Source organism: Pyrus communis, chromosome 9 (genome assembly GCF_041283825.1).
Source record: "Pyrus communis isolate YQ-2024b chromosome 9, ASM4128382v1, whole genome shotgun sequence".
In the NCBI taxonomy this organism is placed as follows: Eukaryota; Viridiplantae; Streptophyta; class Magnoliopsida; order Rosales; family Rosaceae; genus Pyrus; species Pyrus communis.
This window is the reverse complement of record NC_142573.1, coordinates 21,600,014-21,617,968: the sequence shown is the minus strand read 5'-3', so window position 1 is coordinate 21,617,968 and position 17,955 is coordinate 21,600,014. Positions and strand designations below refer to the sequence as shown.

The 17,955-nt window shown below is 40.0% G+C and overlaps 1 protein-coding gene and 1 non-coding gene across 2 annotated transcripts; one reads left to right on the top strand and one right to left on the bottom strand.

Moving 5' to 3' along the window:
• On the top strand, positions 1-7,004 carry LOC148694399 (uncharacterized). Its single transcript, XM_088700697.1, has 2 exons — positions 1-3,565; positions 6,910-7,004. The coding sequence occupies exons 1-2, from the start codon at positions 1,192-1,194 to the stop codon at positions 7,002-7,004; spliced, it is 2,469 nt and encodes an 822-aa protein (XP_088556823.1). The 5' UTR covers positions 1-1,191.
• A 10,039-nt stretch (positions 7,005-17,043) lies between these two features.
• Positions 17,044-17,154, bottom strand: LOC148694398 (small nucleolar RNA R71). Its single transcript, XR_015967098.1, has one exon. It is a non-coding gene; the product is annotated as a small nucleolar RNA R71 (small nucleolar RNA).
• Between the last annotated feature and the right edge of the window lie 801 nt (positions 17,155-17,955).

The window sequence follows — 17,955 nt, the reverse complement described above, 5'->3', positions numbered from 1 at the left end:
TGCCTAAACGTTCATACAATTCAAGTTTGAGTTGTTGGAATGTTTAGGTGTTTCTTTGATTTCAAAGTTATGAGGAACTAAACCCCCCTTTAGCTAGGGGGTGATTCGAAACTATGTTTATACTTGCAATATGAATTGATTACTTTCGTTGGAATTTCATAAGTTGTGGATTCAATTCGTTTAACCGTTTGATTGATAACTTATTTATGTATGTTTATTGAGAGTGTACGCTTAATTTTCATGCATGAATATGACGCTAGAATATAAGTGAGTTTCACCTACTAGTTACGAACTTATATTCACAAGTAGTGGAGGTTGCTTATAAACAATCGCGTTAAACGAATTTTTGGCATAAGTTTCATGCGTATTCCATAGTAACGAATGCCTCGTCAACACTTATAATTTTCATTGAACTTAATGATCTTGGTTGAATGTCTCTATCATGCGTATTCCATAGTTAGGGACTTTGATTAAGAATAATTTGGTTGTAATGCGTATTCCATTCAATCCAATGAATCTAGGGAAATCTGAAAGTTAATTTAAGCGGACCTAATTAACTTGGAGCATTGAGTTTCATAATTTATCAAAAGACCAACTGAGAATCAATCTTGTATGCAAGTGTAACATGTGTGGAGAAGAACCCCTTGGCTATTCCATCATCCATATTTTCATCACATTCATATTTACGTTTATTCGTTTTACAATTTGCTTAGTTTATTAACTTGTTTTGTTATTTCAATTTTCGTCAAATCAAACACCCCCCCCCCTTATTTTGTTAAGTCTTAATCATTTGATTTGTCTTATTTTATGTTTTTAAGTATTTGGAGTCTTTTGAACTTGTTTTGAGTCTTTTAGTTTGTCTTAGTGTTTTAAAAGTTAGTTTTATTTATTTGAGTCAAGTGTTTAGCATCCCTAGTTAATCCCCGGTTAGAACGATCCCTACTTACATCATTACTACAATTGTCACAAATAGGGTTTAGTTTGTGTGCGTATAATTATCGCATCAAATTTTGGCGCCGTTGCCGGGGATTGGCAAATTTGCTAATCCCTTATCTTGAGTCTTGTTTAAATTGTTTAGTTTCTGTTTTGTTTTAATTTTTTTTTGCACCGTGTGTATGTGTTTTGTTTTTTATGCCAAGTCTATTAAGTTGATTACTTATCTTGTTTACTCTTGTGTGTAGGTACTAGTTTATGACCCGTAGCTCACAACCTGTTCGTGAGCATATCTCCGACTTTGACGGTGATTTCGAGAGGACTTTGAGAAGGAAAAAGAAATCACAAGCATCTAATCCTCCTAGTCCCGAACCTGAATTTAAAGAAGAAGTACCAACCATGGCAGTGGACAATCGGACCATCAAGGAGCTCTCTGCCTCAGGTATGGGCAATGCCGCTCCTTTATGCATACAATACCCTACGGCAGCTGAAGGTAAGACAGAAGAATTTGAACTTAAGTCTAGTTTATTACATCATATTCCTAAATTCCATGGGTTGTCCATGGAAGATCCTAACAAACATCTTAAGGAATTTGAGGTAGTTTGCTCATGTATGACACCCATCAACGTTGATGGGAGTATTTTGAAGATGAAGGCCTTTCCATTCTCACTTATGGACAAGGCCAAAGATTGGTTGTTTGAATTGTCTCCTGGAACTGTCAATTCTTGGGAAAGTATGAAACGTGCATTCTTAGAGAAATTTTTTCCCACTGCAAAGATCATTCTCTTGAGGAAACGAATTAGTGGCATTCAACAAAATCAAGGTGAGTCGTTTCCATCTTATTATGAACGTTTTAAATCACTTGTTGCTTCATGTCCACAGCACCAAATGAAGGAGGAGCTGCTCATTCAATATTTCTACGAGGGACTCCTTCCCATGGAACGTCAAATGCTAGATGCTTCGGCGGGTGGTGCATTAGTGGACAAGACTCTAATGGATGCCAAAGCTCTAATTGCCAACCGAGCACACAACGCTCAACAATATGAAGGTGTTGGACAAAGAGAGGGGCCACGACAACAAAGTGTGAATGAGGTAAGTGCAATTTCTGATATTCAGTCACAATTGGCTAATCTTACTTTTCTCGTGTCTCAGGTTGTCAAGCGGTCAAAACCACAAGAAAACCAAGTGTGTGGCGTGTGTTCAATGCAAGGGCATCCATCGGAGATGTGCCCTCAGTTAATAGAGAATGGAGGTTGGGAATCTGCCAATGCCGTGGGTTTTGGGAACCAAAATCAACCACGCCATGATCCATACTCTAATACCTACAATCCGGGGTGGAGGGACCATCCAAATTTCAAATGGCGGGATCCTCAACAACCCCAACAACAAGGAGGATTTAGGCAGCAACCACCGGGCTTTTATACAAAGCCATTCATCCCCAATCAAAACCAAGTGCAATTTGCCCCAACAACCTCAGGTATGTCTTTGGATAATGATCAAGTTATTAAGTTACTTACTACTTTAACGCAGGAAGTACAAACTCAAAATAAGGAGAGACAAATCCAAGACAAACGGGTGGATAATTTGGAGAAGCAAATGGGTCAAATTGCCGAGTTTATGGGGCAAATTAGAGAACAAGGCACATTGCCTAGTTCAACCGTTATGAACCCGAATGGAGGATTTGAAACCGCTAAGGCCATCATGTTGAGAAGTGGTAAACAGGTTGGAACGGACTCAAGTACATCCAAATCAAGTCAAGACGAGGAGGACAAGTTGCTGCAAGAAGAAGCACGGGGAGCAAAGCCCACAGCCAAGGATGACCAAACCTTGCCGAATTCATCTAATCCTCCTAAACCGTTCCAAACCACCAAGGTAAGTCCCAATTCAACTTTTTCTAGTTCTATTCCACTAAATGTGCCCTTTCCTGGCAGGTTTAGGCAATCAAAGAAGGAAGAAGCTGAGAAGGACATTCTAGAGACCTTTCGGAAAGTTCAAGTCAATATCCCGCTCCTTGATGCGATTAAGCAAGTCCCGAGGTATGCTAAGTTTTTAAAAGAACTTTGTACAACAAGGAGAAGGATTTCAAACAAAGAGGTGGTTCAAGTAAGTGAAAATGTCTCTGCTGTGTTACAAAGGAAATTACCCCCTAAATGCAAAGATCCGGGTAGTTTTACAATTCCGTGCGTTATGGGTAATACTAAGTTTGAACAATGCATGTTAGACTTAGGGGCTTCGATTAATGTTATGCCATACTCTATTTATGCATCTATGAACTTAGGTGAGCTTAAAAATGATGGTGTGATAATTCAATTAGCCGATCGTTCTAATGCATATCCAAAGGGTGTTTTGGAAGATGTTTTGGTACAGGTTGGTAACTTGATTTTTCCAGCGGATTTCTACGTGCTTGACATGGAGGATTCACCCCATTCCACCCCATTGCCGATTCTATTAGGGAGGCCCTTCATGAAAACAGCCCGCACCAAGATAGATGTGTTTAAAGGAACTTTAACGATGGAATTTGATGGGGAAGTCATTGATTTCAATCTTTCTGAAAGTATTAAATTTCCTAAGGACGATCATTCTTGCTTTTTTATTGATATAATTGATGATTTGGCGCAGGATTTTCTCGATTGTTTGGAGAGGGATACACTTGAAACAACAATTTCACAAGGAATTGGGCAAAAATCTGGTTTTGCCATGCCTAGAAGTATGGAGGAGGCCGAGATAATGGCTGCCCTTGAGTCACTACCTCAACACCATGGTAAGCCTTCTAACCCAATTTCAATTTCAGTTTCCACTAATAAGTTGTTACCCTCAGTGATTCAGGCACCCGTACTTGAGCTTAAACCGTTGCCCGATCATTTAAAGTACGTCTATCTGGGAGACAACGAGACATTGCCCGTCATTGTCTCCTCATCACTCACCGTCATAGAGGAGGAGAAGTTAATCCTAGTGTTGAAAGAGCACAAGACGGCCATTGGGTGGACTTTGGCCGATATTAGGGGAATTAGCCCGACTACGTGCATGCATCGCATACTTCTAGAGGAGGGGGCTAAACCAACTCGAGAGGCTCAGCGCCGTCTCAACCCTCCAATGATGGAAGTTGTGAAAAAGGAGATTATCAAACTTCTTGATTGTGGAGTGATTTATCCGATCTCTGATAGTCGTTGGGTGTCACCGGTGCAATGTGTTCCAAAGAAGTCCGGAGTGACAGTGGTGAAGAATGCCGAGAATGAGCTTGTGCCAACCCGTATCCAAACAGGTTGGCGAGTGTGCATTGATTATAGGAAGCTCAACGCCACCACAAGGAAGGATCACTTCCCTTTGCCATTCATTGATCAAATGCTTGAAAGGTTAGCCGGTCATTCTTTTTATTGTTTCCTTGATGGTTATTCTGGATATAATCAGATTGTCATAGCGCCGGATGACCAAGAAAAGACAACTTTCACGTGCCCCTTTGGTACTTTTGCTTATCGTCGCATGCCTTTTGGTTTATGCAATGCTCCGGCCACGTTTCAAAGGTGTATGGTAAGTATCTTTTCAGATTTTGTGGAAAAGATTATTGAAGTATTTATGGATGATTTCAGTGTGTTTGGTGATTCATTTGATGGTTGTTTGGAAAATCTCACAATAATTTTGAAACGATGTGTAGAAACTAACCTTGTGCTTAATTGGGAAAAATGTCACTTTATGGTTAGACAAGGCATAGTTCTAGGGCATATTGTTTCTGAAAGAGGAATTGAAGTGGATAAATCGAAAATAGATCTTGTGCGCTACTTACCCTCTCCTACTTCGGTTCGAGAGGTTCGTTCGTTTCTTGGTCATGCAGGATTTTATAGGCGATTTATCAAGGACTTCTCCAAGATCTCAAACCCTCTTTGTCGTCTCCTCCAGAAAGATGTGGCATTTAACTTCAACGAAGAGTGTGAGAAGGCGTTCAATCACCTCAAAGAAATGCTAACTTCAGCCCCTATCATAATTCCACCGGATTGGAGCCTTCCTTTTGAGCTTATGTGCGATGCTTCCGATTATGCATTAGGAGCTGTTTTAGGGCAAAGGAAGGAAAAGAGGCCGCATGTTATCTATTATGCCTCTCGGACTTTAAATGATGCACAATTGAATTATTCTACCACTGAAAAAGAACTTCTTGCTGTTGTATTTGCTTTAGATAAATTCCGTTCTTATTTGCTTGGTACTAAAGTTATTATTTATACTGACCATGCAACATTGAAGTATTTGTTCACCAAGAAGGAGGCCAAACCACGACTCATTCGTTGGATGCTTCTTCTCCAAGAATTTGATATCGAAATCCGGGACAAGAAGGGAAGTGAGAACGTGGTGGCTGACCACTTGAGCCGTATGGTGCATGAGGAGGATGTCGTGCCTATCATAGAGACATTCCCAGATGAGCAACTGATGTCCGTCAAGGTAAGTGAACCGTGGTATGCTGATTTGGTGAATTATTTGGTGTCTAAACATGTTCCTAGTGAATTACTTAAACACCAATGTGATAAATTGAAGAAAGAGGCACGGTTTTATGTGTGGGATGACCCGTATTTATGGAAATATTGCCCTGACCAAGTTATACGTAGGTGTGTGCACGATTCTAAGTTTAATGCTATTCTAACCTTTTGTCACACTTATGCTTGTGGGGGACACTTTGGCACTAAAAGAACAGCACTTAAGGTGTTAGAATGTGGTTTCTATTGGCCTACCATCTTTAGGGATGCTAGAACATTTTGCATGTCTTGTGATAGATGCCAAAGAACGGGCAATATTGGTCCTAAACAACAAATGCCGCAAACCCCCATTTTTAGTGTTGAAATCTTTGACGTTTGGGGTATTGATTTTATAGGTCCCTTTCCTTCGTCACATGGGTTTCTTTATATATTGCTTGCTGTGGACTATGTGTCGAAATGGGTGGAAGCAAAAGCCACCCGAACTAATGATTCTCGAGTGGTTGCAGATTTTGTGAAAACTAACATTTTTGCAAGGTTTGGAATGCCACGAGTGCTAATCAGTGATGGAGGTTCCCATTTTTGCAATCGAACCATCGAGGCGTTGCTCAAGAAATACAATGTCATGCATAAGGTGGCCACACCTTATCATCCTCAAACGAGCGGGCAAGCCGAGGTTTCGAATAGGGAAATCAAGCAGATTCTTGAGAAGACCGTGGGGCCTACAAGGAAGGATTGGAGTTTGCGCTTAAACGATGCATTGTGGGCGTATCGCACTGCCTACAAAACCCCTATTGGGATGTCACCTTTTCGGCTCATCTATGGGAAGCCATGCCATCTCCCCGTCGAATTAGAGCATCGTGCACATTGGGCCGTCAAAACGTTCAATATGGACCTTGATGCCGCAGGTTTACATAGGAAGCTTCAATTGTGTGAGCTTGATGAAATCCGAAATGAAGCATATGAGAATGCCCGGATTTACAAGGAGAAAACGAAGGCATTCCATGACAAGATGATTCGTGCCAAGACGTTCTCTATTGGGCAGAAAGTGTTGTTGTTCAATTCTCGCCTTCGGTTGTTTCCGGGTAAGTTGCGTTCCAAATGGGTTGGTCCTTTTATTGTCACTAATGTTTTCCCTCATGGTGCAGTACAAATCAAAAGTTCAAGGACGCAACAAGAATTCAAAGTGAATGGGCATCGATTGAAGCCCTATTACGAGACGTTTGAGGAGCATGTCGTGGAGGAGGTACCCCTCCATGCCGTGGAACCTAGTCAAGCTTAAACGGAGGTACCGTCCGGCTGCAAGACGTAAAAGAAAGCGCTACTTGGGAGGCAACCCATGCATTCAACAAAGGAAGACTTAGAAAGCACTCCAATTCCAGATTCCTAAAACTCTTCTCTTTGTTTTTTTTTTTCGTTTCTGCCATGTTAGGTTGTTTAGTTGTTATTTTGTTTGTTTGTTTGTTAATTGTGTGAGAATATGATTGGAACATTGAGAAAATGTTTAATTTATTGATAGGCACTACTGAACAAATAATAGGCTGTAACTTTCACAAAGGTCGTTTGCTTGAAGCCCCACTACGTGGCACCACTCTAGAGGCGGGAGACATCTGAGCAGGAGGCATCGGAGCGGGAGACGTTGAAAATGGATCATTCGAGGCCTCAACACTTGGTGGAACACTTGATGAGCTAGGAAAAATGTGCCTCTGGAAGAAAGCCGCAAGCCTTTGACGGTCACTTTGCATTCGACCATTGGATTCTTGCAGCTCATCAAACTTCCTCTTCATGCCCGACGAATAGTTATTTGCAAGCACATGCAAACTTCTATTCTCGTACTTAAGCAGTTTGATCTCTTGCTTAAGACTTTCCACCTCTGCCATCAATGATTCCACCTGACGGGAGCGAGCAAGCAGACGTTGACCCATGTTGGACACAGAGCTCGCACACTGAACACTAAGTGCGAGGGACTCTTGAACGGCCAACTCATCGGACCGTCCTGACAGCAGCCTACTATCTTTCGGAGTGTGGAGGTTCCTAGCTACTATTGTAGCTGTTGTGGCGTCCTGCATCACGGAGTCTTCACCTGTAAGAGGACCGTTAGAAGATAAGAAAGAAGGGCGCCATACGTTACGTTGACGCGGCGCGCCCGTATCACTGCTGAGACTCAATTCTAAGCTAAGGTTCGATGAGTTTGCCATTTTTCAAAAGTGTTCAAAGAGAAGGGGTGGATGGAGTTAAATTTCAAAGGATCGGAGTCGATTTTCAAGAATGGGAAATCTTCAGAGTGTGTATGTTGGGTGATCGATACCGCTATAAAAAGCCAAGGCGACACGACCACCAATTCAAAAATCCGGATTTTCCTGCGTGAAGTTCGGCGACGCGTTCGCGGCTTTTCAGAAAACGCGTTCAACTTTGTCAAAAGATATCTGACAAAGTCGAAAACACGTGGAGGCCATCATCGCAACTACACATCTTTAGCCGACAAGCGTAAAGTTCGGCGACGCTTTCTCTGCTTTTCAGAAAACGCGTGGTAACAGAGCCGCACTCGTGACTACTTTTGCCATTCAGAAATCGAAGAGGCGTCGTTCAGATATCGAATAGACGTTTGTGGACAAGGGTAAAAGAATAGTACCACCACTTGCTATTGAGGAATCCCTATATATGTCGACCTTCATCTCTTATGGCAAGGCAGACACGAAGAAAATGCCCAACTCTTCCTCACCTCTGAGGGCGCACTCCCAGCGAAGCCTCTTGAAATACTCAATTTTTTCTCCCCCAAAGAAGATACCAGAAACCTGGAGTACAGATGAGGCAGATGGAAACGGTGATCGAAGCATGTAGAGACAGCCACAACAAATACATGTGCTGATTCATTCGCCGTTTCTTCAAAAGCAAAGGTATCTCATATCATCAAGTTCAAAAGCAAGAGTATCTCATATCATGCTCTTTCCCTGTCTTTTCCTTTGTCCTTGTTATTACTCGCATGGCAAAGTGAAAGAGAGCAATCAGAGGCACTTGAAGTCAGCCTTCCGATCTGCAACCGACTACCTGGAATCTATTCCTGGTTGCTTACCTAGTATTGCTCTCGAGTAGTCATCTTCAACGATTGATACACTGCCAGAGAAGGGACTGCTAAGACAGGTGACAATGAAACATCAATCTTTCCAACCCTCTTCAATACGAATTGGAAAGATTGAACAAAGACCTTCGGGGGAGATCAAAAGAATCCTGCTGCCCAGTTCAAGAGTAGCACAAAGGAAAATCAACGATGGAAGGAACCCAGTTCAAGAGTAAGCCTATGGAATCACCAACATCAAGCCTCAATGCAATCAACAAGGAGAAGATAGAATTTACACTCCATAACCAGATTTGCGTCCCTAAACTCTTCTCTTTGTTAGTTACATTATGCCATGTTTAGTATGTATAAATGCTGTTTGTGTGTTTACTTATGTTTTGTGTGAATCTATGCTTAAAACATTGAGGACAATGTTTGATTTAAGTGTGGGGGGGGTAACTAAGTATATTTAATGCAAATTCGTGGGATTTTATCACCCATTACTTCAAATGTTGTTCCTTGCTGTTTTAAGATGTTTTTAAGTTGTTTTAGAGTGTTTTAGTATGTTTTGATTTAATAACTCCGAAAATCACATAAAAATTTTGAAAAAAACATGTTTTGAAAAGCCTAAAAAGAGTGTTTTGAGTCGTTTTTGTGTGTTTGTGTCTTAGGATACCTTCCAACACAATAATAAGGATTTGGTTTGTAATTGCATGACTGTTAAAAAGAGTTATAAACATAGATGAAAGTTTGATTTACTCTTGGTATATGCTTGGTTATGGTTATAATGTATGACTTCACATGCAATCATAAAAGAAAAATTCGTTTTTGTAACATGCTTGAAGGAAGGAACTCAAACAAACGCTACGACCCTGTGAGACTCGAGCCATTACCTTCTTTGGAGAGTTATTTTCTGTGATTCTTTGTTTTCTAAAGTTGTTGCATGATCTCATTATTCCTTGCTTGGTTGCTACTTAGAATGCAATTGTATCATGATAGAACTAAATGCTAGAACTTATATCCGTTTCATTCAAAGCATGATATTGATTGCATAACATACAATAAGATGAAGTTGTTAGTCAAGCCAAAGCCAAAAAGCCTATCCCTTTTCACATGTATTGTAGGATTACCCCTTTTGAGCCTTTTCAAGCTTATTTTCTTTGTTAACCCCTTGTTCTTAAAGGATAGTGAAGCATGACTTAGAATGAACTCCTTTTGATCAATATACTGCAGAAAATAAGTGTGGGGGAAGATAATAGGGCACGGCCAAAGAATGAAATAAAAAAAAAAAAAAAAAAAAAAAAAAAAAGTTGAATATGGCCCTAAGTTTTGTGTGACTTCCCCTTGGGTGTTCAAAGTTGATTTTTGCATTCTAAAGGAAATTCTAAGTGCCTAATTCAATACTTTGCTCACTATTGCTTTAAGAACCTTTGTTTTACTTTACCTTTCTTTGTTAAACCACTACCCTTATCCCCGTTACAACCCTCAACTTCTATCTTGATGTTATGTATTCAATATGTGGAGTTTGAATTTGGTATGAGCTTATGGAATCACTGGTTCTCGTTCTAAGTAGTAGCTTTCCATTCATGAGATCATATTCATGTCATTATCGTAAATCCAGAAAATGCTTTCTTTGTTATAACATATGTGAGATACTAGTCTTTCATGTTTACATCAATCTCTCACATATAACTAGTGTAGGGTGTGTAGTCAGAAAATCTGTGTGAAAATAGAGTGCATTCTAGTAAGGAATTGAGTAAATTCTCTAAAGCATGTTACTACATTTGAAATGTGTTTTAATTGCTTAATTGTGAACTAGTATGTGGTGACTATGATTAAGAATGTACTTAAGTGTAAAGATGGCTAAAATCTGTGAGAATAATGATTTTTAACTTGTCATGTGCATTGGAAATCCCTAAGACGGTTGTTGGAAGGTTTAGGTTGTGTTTTACTTGTTTAGTGTCGTTTTGTTTATTTGTTATTATTTTGTTTTGCTCGAGGACTAGCAAAAGCTAAGTGTGGGGGAATTTGATAGGAGCATATTTAGGCGACTTACTTAGCTTGTTTTCGTGCATCTATGTTGTTAATTCATAGTTGTTTTAGTAGTTTAAGCCATTTTCGTGTGTTTTTAGGTTCATATGGCTAAGGAAGCAAAAAGATGCATTTTGGAGCAAAATTGGGCTTGGAATGGATAGCATATGCTTGGAGCCAAAGTGTTGGACGAATTTGAAAGCCTTGTATGCACTTTGGACATAAAACAAAGGGCCTAGCCCAATCAAACAATCCTTTGAGCCATGCAAAACCTCTAGCCCAATCAACAACCCTTAGCCACATGCATTCACATGCATCACAACCCCAAAACCATCAAGAAACACCCATTGCCGTGCCTTGCACTCCCCCTTGCATTTTCAGCCATTCCACTTCATCATTACACCACCTTCTCCATCTTTATTCCACATGCATTCATCATAATTCACCCTAGCTACCACCATTCACACACACATGCACTTACTCTTTCATCATTGCACCACCAATTCAACACATGCATTCACACACCAACAACAACACCTTGCCGTGTATTCCCTTGCCTTTCCACCAACAACCTAGCTGTTTTTCCATCATTATTTCATCCACATGCACTCTCAATCATAACAGCCACATTCATTCTTAAACAATCATCCACATATTCTCCCATTCCCCCTATAAAAACCCATGCATTCATACACAAAAATGATTCATTCCATTCACAACACAACACACAACACAAAATCCTCCATTCTTGCCGTGCATATCCCTTCATTTTCTGCATATTTTCTCTTCATTCCAACCATTCCAACCATTCCTCATCCCCCCCAAAACTCACCTTAGACCTTGTGCTACAACAACGAGGAAGAGAAGAGTGCCTAAACGTTCATACAATTCAAGTTTGAGTTGTTGGAATGTTTAGGTGTTTCTTTGATTTCAATGTTTAAATTCAATTCTCTTTGGTTTGTAATGGAAGAGAAGAGTGCCTAAACGTTCATACAATTCAAGTTTGAGTTGTTGGAATGTTTAGGTGTTTCTTTGATTTCAAAGTTATGAGGAACTAAACCCCCCTTTAGCTAGGGGGTGATTCGAAACTATGTTTATACTTGCAATATGAATTGATTACTTTCGTTGGAATTTCATAAGTTGTGGATTCAATTCGTTTAACCGTTTGATTGATAACTTATTTATGTATGTTTATTGAGAGTGTACGCTTAATTTTCATGCATGAATATGACGCTAGAATATAAGTGAGTTTCACCTACTAGTTACGAACTTATATTCACAAGTAGTGGAGGTTGCTTATAAACAATCGCGTTAAACGAATTTTTGGCATAAGTTTCATGCGTATTCCATAGTAACGAATGCCTCGTCAACACTTATAATTTTCATTGAACTTAATGATCTTGGTTGAATGTCTCTATCATGCGTATTCCATAGTTAGGGACTTTGATTAAGAATAATTTGGTTGTAATGCGTATTCCATTCAATCCAATGAATCTAGGGAAATCTGAAAGTTAATTTAAGCGGACCTAATTAACTTGGAGCATTGAGTTTCATAATTTATCAAAAGACCAACTGAGAATCAATCTTGTATGCAAGTGTAACATGTGTGGAGAAGAACCCCTTGGCTATTCCATCATCCATATTTTCATCACTTTCATATTTACGTTTATTCGTTTTACAATTTGCTTAGTTTATTAACTTGTTTTGTTATTTCAATTTTCGTCAAATCAAACTCCCCCCTCCTTATTTTGTTAAGTCTTAATCATTTGATTGTCTTATTTTATGTTTTTAAGTATTTGGAGTCTTTTGAACTTGTTTTGAGTCTTTTAGTTTGTCTTAGTGTTTTAAAAGTTAGTTTTATTTATTTGAGTCAAGTGTTTAGCATCCCTAGTTAATCCCCGGTTAGAACGATCCCTACTTACATCATTACTACAATTGTCACAAATAGGGTTTAGTTTCTGTGCGTATAATTATCGCATCAGGACACTTCAACATGCATGAAGATAAGCTCATCATCCTTGGCAAAGCAAGCAGATCCTAGCTCCGAATTGACATGCTTAAGGTCTTTGACCATCAAAGAAACACGACTGACTTCCTTCTCTGCAGCTTCCAACATCACCTAAGCCGCACTAAGCCTAGCATTCAAATGGGTGACCTTTTGATGAGTGGTCTCCAGCTGCAAAGAAGTGGGGAAAGAGACATCAGACCCTTTCAAAACAGCAAGTTCAGATTTGAGCTTCTCGATTTTGTCAACAACTGAGCGAAGCTGAGCCACCAATGCCATTTTGGCCTACTTAGCACACTTGAGAGCATCCTGATCAATGCACATAGACTCAGTTGCCATTATCAAAGTCTTATGCATTGTAGAAATCAGGGAAGACCCCATCGAGTAGGTAGGACATTTCGCAAAGGAGTTTAAGCGGATGACAACTTTCCCAACACTATCAACAAACTTGGCACATGCATCGACATCTTCAAGCAGGTCAGCCTTCAGCAGCGCATAAACCTTGGGAAACTCACCAGCCTCAGATTTGATGGATCTCTCACAACTGCTTATGCGAGCAAAATTCCCCTTCTCAGCAGACGAGTCAGTCACGACAGAATGAGGAACAGGCCTAGGCGCTACCTTAGCAGCATAATCCATTTTCCTGCTCTTCATAGCGGCGAGCTTATTAGAAGCGAAACCAGACTTAGCTCCTGACGGACGCTTCGATACAAACCCAGACACTAGAGGCATCACTGAGCCCTTCTGCTGCGCAAGTCTCTCATCAATGGATGCGGTCACCTTCGGAGCAGTAGGTTTCACAGGCTTAGACTCAATGGCCTTCTTACCCCCTTGGGGGAAGTTAGATCAATAACAAGTTTTTCGATCATCCATGTTTACAACTCTCTTTAATAGTCATGCAATTACAAACCGAATCCTCATCATTGTGTTGGAAGGTACCCTAAGACACAAAAACAACTCTTTTTGGGTTTTTTGAAAAAAAATTTCAAATTTTTATGGGATTTTTGATTTTTTTAAGTCAAAACACACTAATACAGTTTAAAAACACTTAAAAACAGCAAGAAACAACATTAGAAGTTATGGTGGATAAAACCCTACGAATTTGCATCAAAACACTTTAGTTACCCCCCCACACATAAATCAAACATTGTCATCAATGTTTCAAGCATAGACTCACACAATTAACAAACAAACAAACAAAACAACAACTAAACAACCTAACATGGCAGAAACGAAATAGCAACAAAGAGAAGAGTTTAGGAACGCAAATATGGAATTGGAGTGCTTTCTAGGTCTTCCTTTGTTGAATGCATGGGTTGCCTCCCAAGTAGCGCTTGCTTTAACGTCGTACAGCCGGACGAAGAACCCAATCACTCCAGATTGGAGCCCACGGCATCCAAGGGGGTGTCATCCACGGTGTGCTCCATAAAGTTCTCATAATAGGGCTTCAAACGATGCCCATTCACCTTAAATTCATGTCCCATTTTCAAGCTTTGGATTTGGACTGCACCATGAACAAAAACATTAGTAATAACAAACGGTCCAATCCACTTGGAACGTAACTTACCGGGAAACAAACGTAAACGAGAATTGAACAATAGCACTTTCTGCCCAATGGAGAAGGATTTCCCACGGATCATGTTGTCATGGAAAGCTTTGGTCTTTTGCTTGTAAATGCTTGCATTCTCGTACGCCTCGTGCCGTATTTCATCAAGCTCATTCAATTGGAATTTCCTATGACTGCCCGCTTCATCTAAGTGCATGTTGAACTTCTTGACGGCCCAAAGAGCTTTATGCTCCAACTCCACGGGAAGATGGCACACCTTGTGATAGGAGCATATTCATGCGACTTAAATGGCTTGTTCTCGTACATTTACGTTATGTTTCTTTAGTTATTTTAGTTCTTTATGCTTCTTTTGTGTGTTTTCAGGTTCTAAGGGCTTAGGGAGCAAGAAAGTGCATTTTGAGGCTATTTAGAGCATTTTTGGGCATGGATTGGATAGCTTATCCATGGAGCCAAAAGGATGGACGAAATTGAAGGCCATTTATGCAATTTAGGACATACAACAAAGGGCCTAGCCCATTCTCTCTTATTCTCTCCCTTATAGCCATGCAAAGAACCATCCATTCCATAAAAAACAACCCTATTTTAAGCCCATTCTAAAACCTTGCCATGCATCACATGCATTCCCCTCATAACCTAGTTGTCATTCCACTTCATCAACACATGCATTCCTTTCATAAATCAGCCACATATTCACCCACATGCACTTTAATCATTCAAACATGCACTCCCATTAATTAAACCATTCAAACCAACACAAAAACACCAACATTCCCTCTTTGCCGTGCAAACACATGCATTTCCCTTGCCATTTTCAGCCATCACACTTCATCATTACACTACCATTCATTCTTTAATCCACATCCATTCATCATCATTCACCCTAACTTCAATTCACATACAAACAACACCCATTTCTGCACCAAAGAAGTCTATGCCGTGACCTTCCTAGCCATTTCCAGCTTTTCCCTTTACATTTCACATGCATTCCATACTTCTCCTAGCTGTTTTCCATCATTATTTCAGCCACCATTCACTCTTTAATCCACATGCATTCACACACACTTCACACAAACAACATTCACATGCAAACACAAGCTTTAACCAACAAACAAAACAGCCAACACATGCACCAAAACACCCATGCCGTGCACTTCACATTGAAATTCCAGCATCTTCACATGCAATTCCAGCTTTCACATGTTGTCCTAGCTGTTTTTCCATCATTCCTCCACACAAACACCTTAAACAAACAGCCATATACACCTCCACTTCTCCTATAAATACCCTTGCATTCCCATTACCTAAACACATCTCATTTTCATACACAAGATACCACAAACACATCCCCTTTGCCGCAAATCCCCTTCCATTTCTACACAACTTCTTCTCGGCTTCATTCCATCCACTCTCCCATTCGCAGAAACCATTCAACCTTAGCCGCTCCACCTTCCTTTACAACACACTTGGAGCACCACACCGAAGGCAACTCTTAAGGGATTTCGACATCAGTTTTGCTTCAAGGGTTCTTTCTCCTTAATTCTATGTTCATTCATGTTGTATATTTTTATATCAAACATTCTGTAAACATGAAGTGTAACTAATCTCTGTCTAGGGATTCGATGTAGCCTTGCAAGATTGCCATGTAGTTATTTCAGAATGCTCAGTTGATCCATCTATTTCTTGTTTCATTCTCTGATTTAATTGTGACTTTGTGTGTTGATTTTATTGTTTGATCACCATTTGATTTAACCACAGGTTGTTTAGTCAAGAGTAAAGCACACATCATGCATACTCTTGGTGGATATGTGAATGAATGAAGGGAATGCTTTGCAAACAACCTGCCGAGTGTTTCCTTTGGTTTTATGAAAGTTTCTTGTGCGTGTCATGTTCTTGATTAGGGACCAAAGTTGCACATCACACTTAGGTTCATGATTAGGAACATTTGATCAAATCCACACATCATATGGTTGACCATATCTAAGTGAAACAAACCCAAGAAATAGGTAGATGGATGAGTATAATCTGACTTAACAAGCATGGACTTGGCTTAGCAATGGTGAAACCGAATCCCTAGCTTCATCTCCATTTGTGCTATCTCATTTTATTAATTGTTGATTCATTTATTTGTGTCTACTTCATTTTCTTGTGCTTTCAAGTTACAACAACAAATCTGCCTAAGTTGATTAGTTTTATTTCTCTTATAGAGTTCTTGCAAAACAAGTAGTTGTAAAGGTCCAATTAGTCCCTGTGGATTCGACACCCTTACTTGTGCCATTATACTAAACATATTCTAGCACGAAGAAGGAAAACATCAATCAAAATGGCGCCGTTGCCGGGGACTGATTTCAGTCCCTTATAATTGCTTGTTTTGATATTAAACCTTGTTCTTTTCATTTTAAGTAGATTTCTGATTTTTATTCAAACTTGTTTTATCTTGTTTCAGGTAGTATATGTCAATTAGACTTACTGAATTAGGCCAAAGAATTGAACGGTTAAAGGGCAACACTTTGGAAAGCTTTGTGCCAACAAGTTCCTCCATTGTCCGCGAAGAAGAGGAAGGGAAACCGTCTAGTCCAACAAGTGAAGGATCTGAGCACTTTAATTGGGAAAGAGAAGAAGAGATGGCGGGCAACCAAGATGATCTTCGAGCTTTGGAGGATTTTGCTCAACCAATCATACCAAATTCACCTTCATGCATCTTGCTGCCCACAGAAGCTAGAAACTATGATCTTAAATCTTCACATTTCCATATGTTTCCTTCTTTTTATGGCTTACCTAATGAAGATCCTTTAGCTCATATTAAAGAATTTTACAATGTTGTGAGTGGTTTACCTTTACAGGGAGTAAGTGAAGCAAATCTGAGGATGAGAGTGTTCCCTTACACCTTGAAAGATAGGGCCAAGGGTTGGTTGATGACTCTAGTACCTGGTTCACTCACCACATGGGATGCCGTGGCTAAGAAGTTTTTGGAAAAGTTCTTTTCCACTCAAAAGACAGCCACATTAAGGGGACAAATCTTCAACTTCAAACAAGATGATGGAGAACCTTTCAATGAGTGTTGGGAGCACTTTAAAGGCCTTTTGTTGCAATGTCCACACCATAGGTTACCTCTTCATTTACAAATGCAAATTTTCTATGATGGACTAACCCAAACATGTCAATCAACTGTTGATAATGCAGCAGGTGGAGCGTTGAAGAAAAAGAATGCTCAAGAGTCATATAACATTTATGAGATGTTGGGATCTAATGCTCAACACAAAGATGTAAGGGGTAAGAGAGTTGGAGTATATGAAACAAGCTCTAATCATGATCTTTCTTTGCAGGTAGCTAACCTAGAAAAGAAGCTTGAATCCGTGCTCAACAGGGTGCCAAAAGCAAGTGAAGTGTGTGCCATTTGCAATATACCAAGCCACCTTACTCATCAATGTCCATCTAGGGAGGCTTACCCCGAGTATGTCCAAGAGCAAGTGAACCTCATGAATTCTTACAATCAAAGGCCAAGGAATGATGTGTATTCCAATACATATAACCCAAGTTGGAGAGATCATCCCAATCTTTCGTGGAATAACAACAATCAATTCCAAAACTTCCAACCAAAACCTACACTTAAGGATACGGTTAAATTGTTAGCCCAAAATACCTTGCAATTCCAACAAACCACCAATAGCACTCTCCAACAACATTCGGCGGCTCTAACCAAAATGGAGACACAATTGGGGCAGATTGCAGATGCCTTGAGCCAAAGAGAGGTTGGAAAGTTTCCAAGCCAACCCGTGATACTCCAAAGGAACCAAGAGCAAGCCAAAGCAATCACTACACTTAAAAGTGGTAAGGTTATCAATAATAGAGTTGGCAATGAAGTTACTAATGAATCTGATCATGTGAATGCAGGGGTTACTCAAGGAGA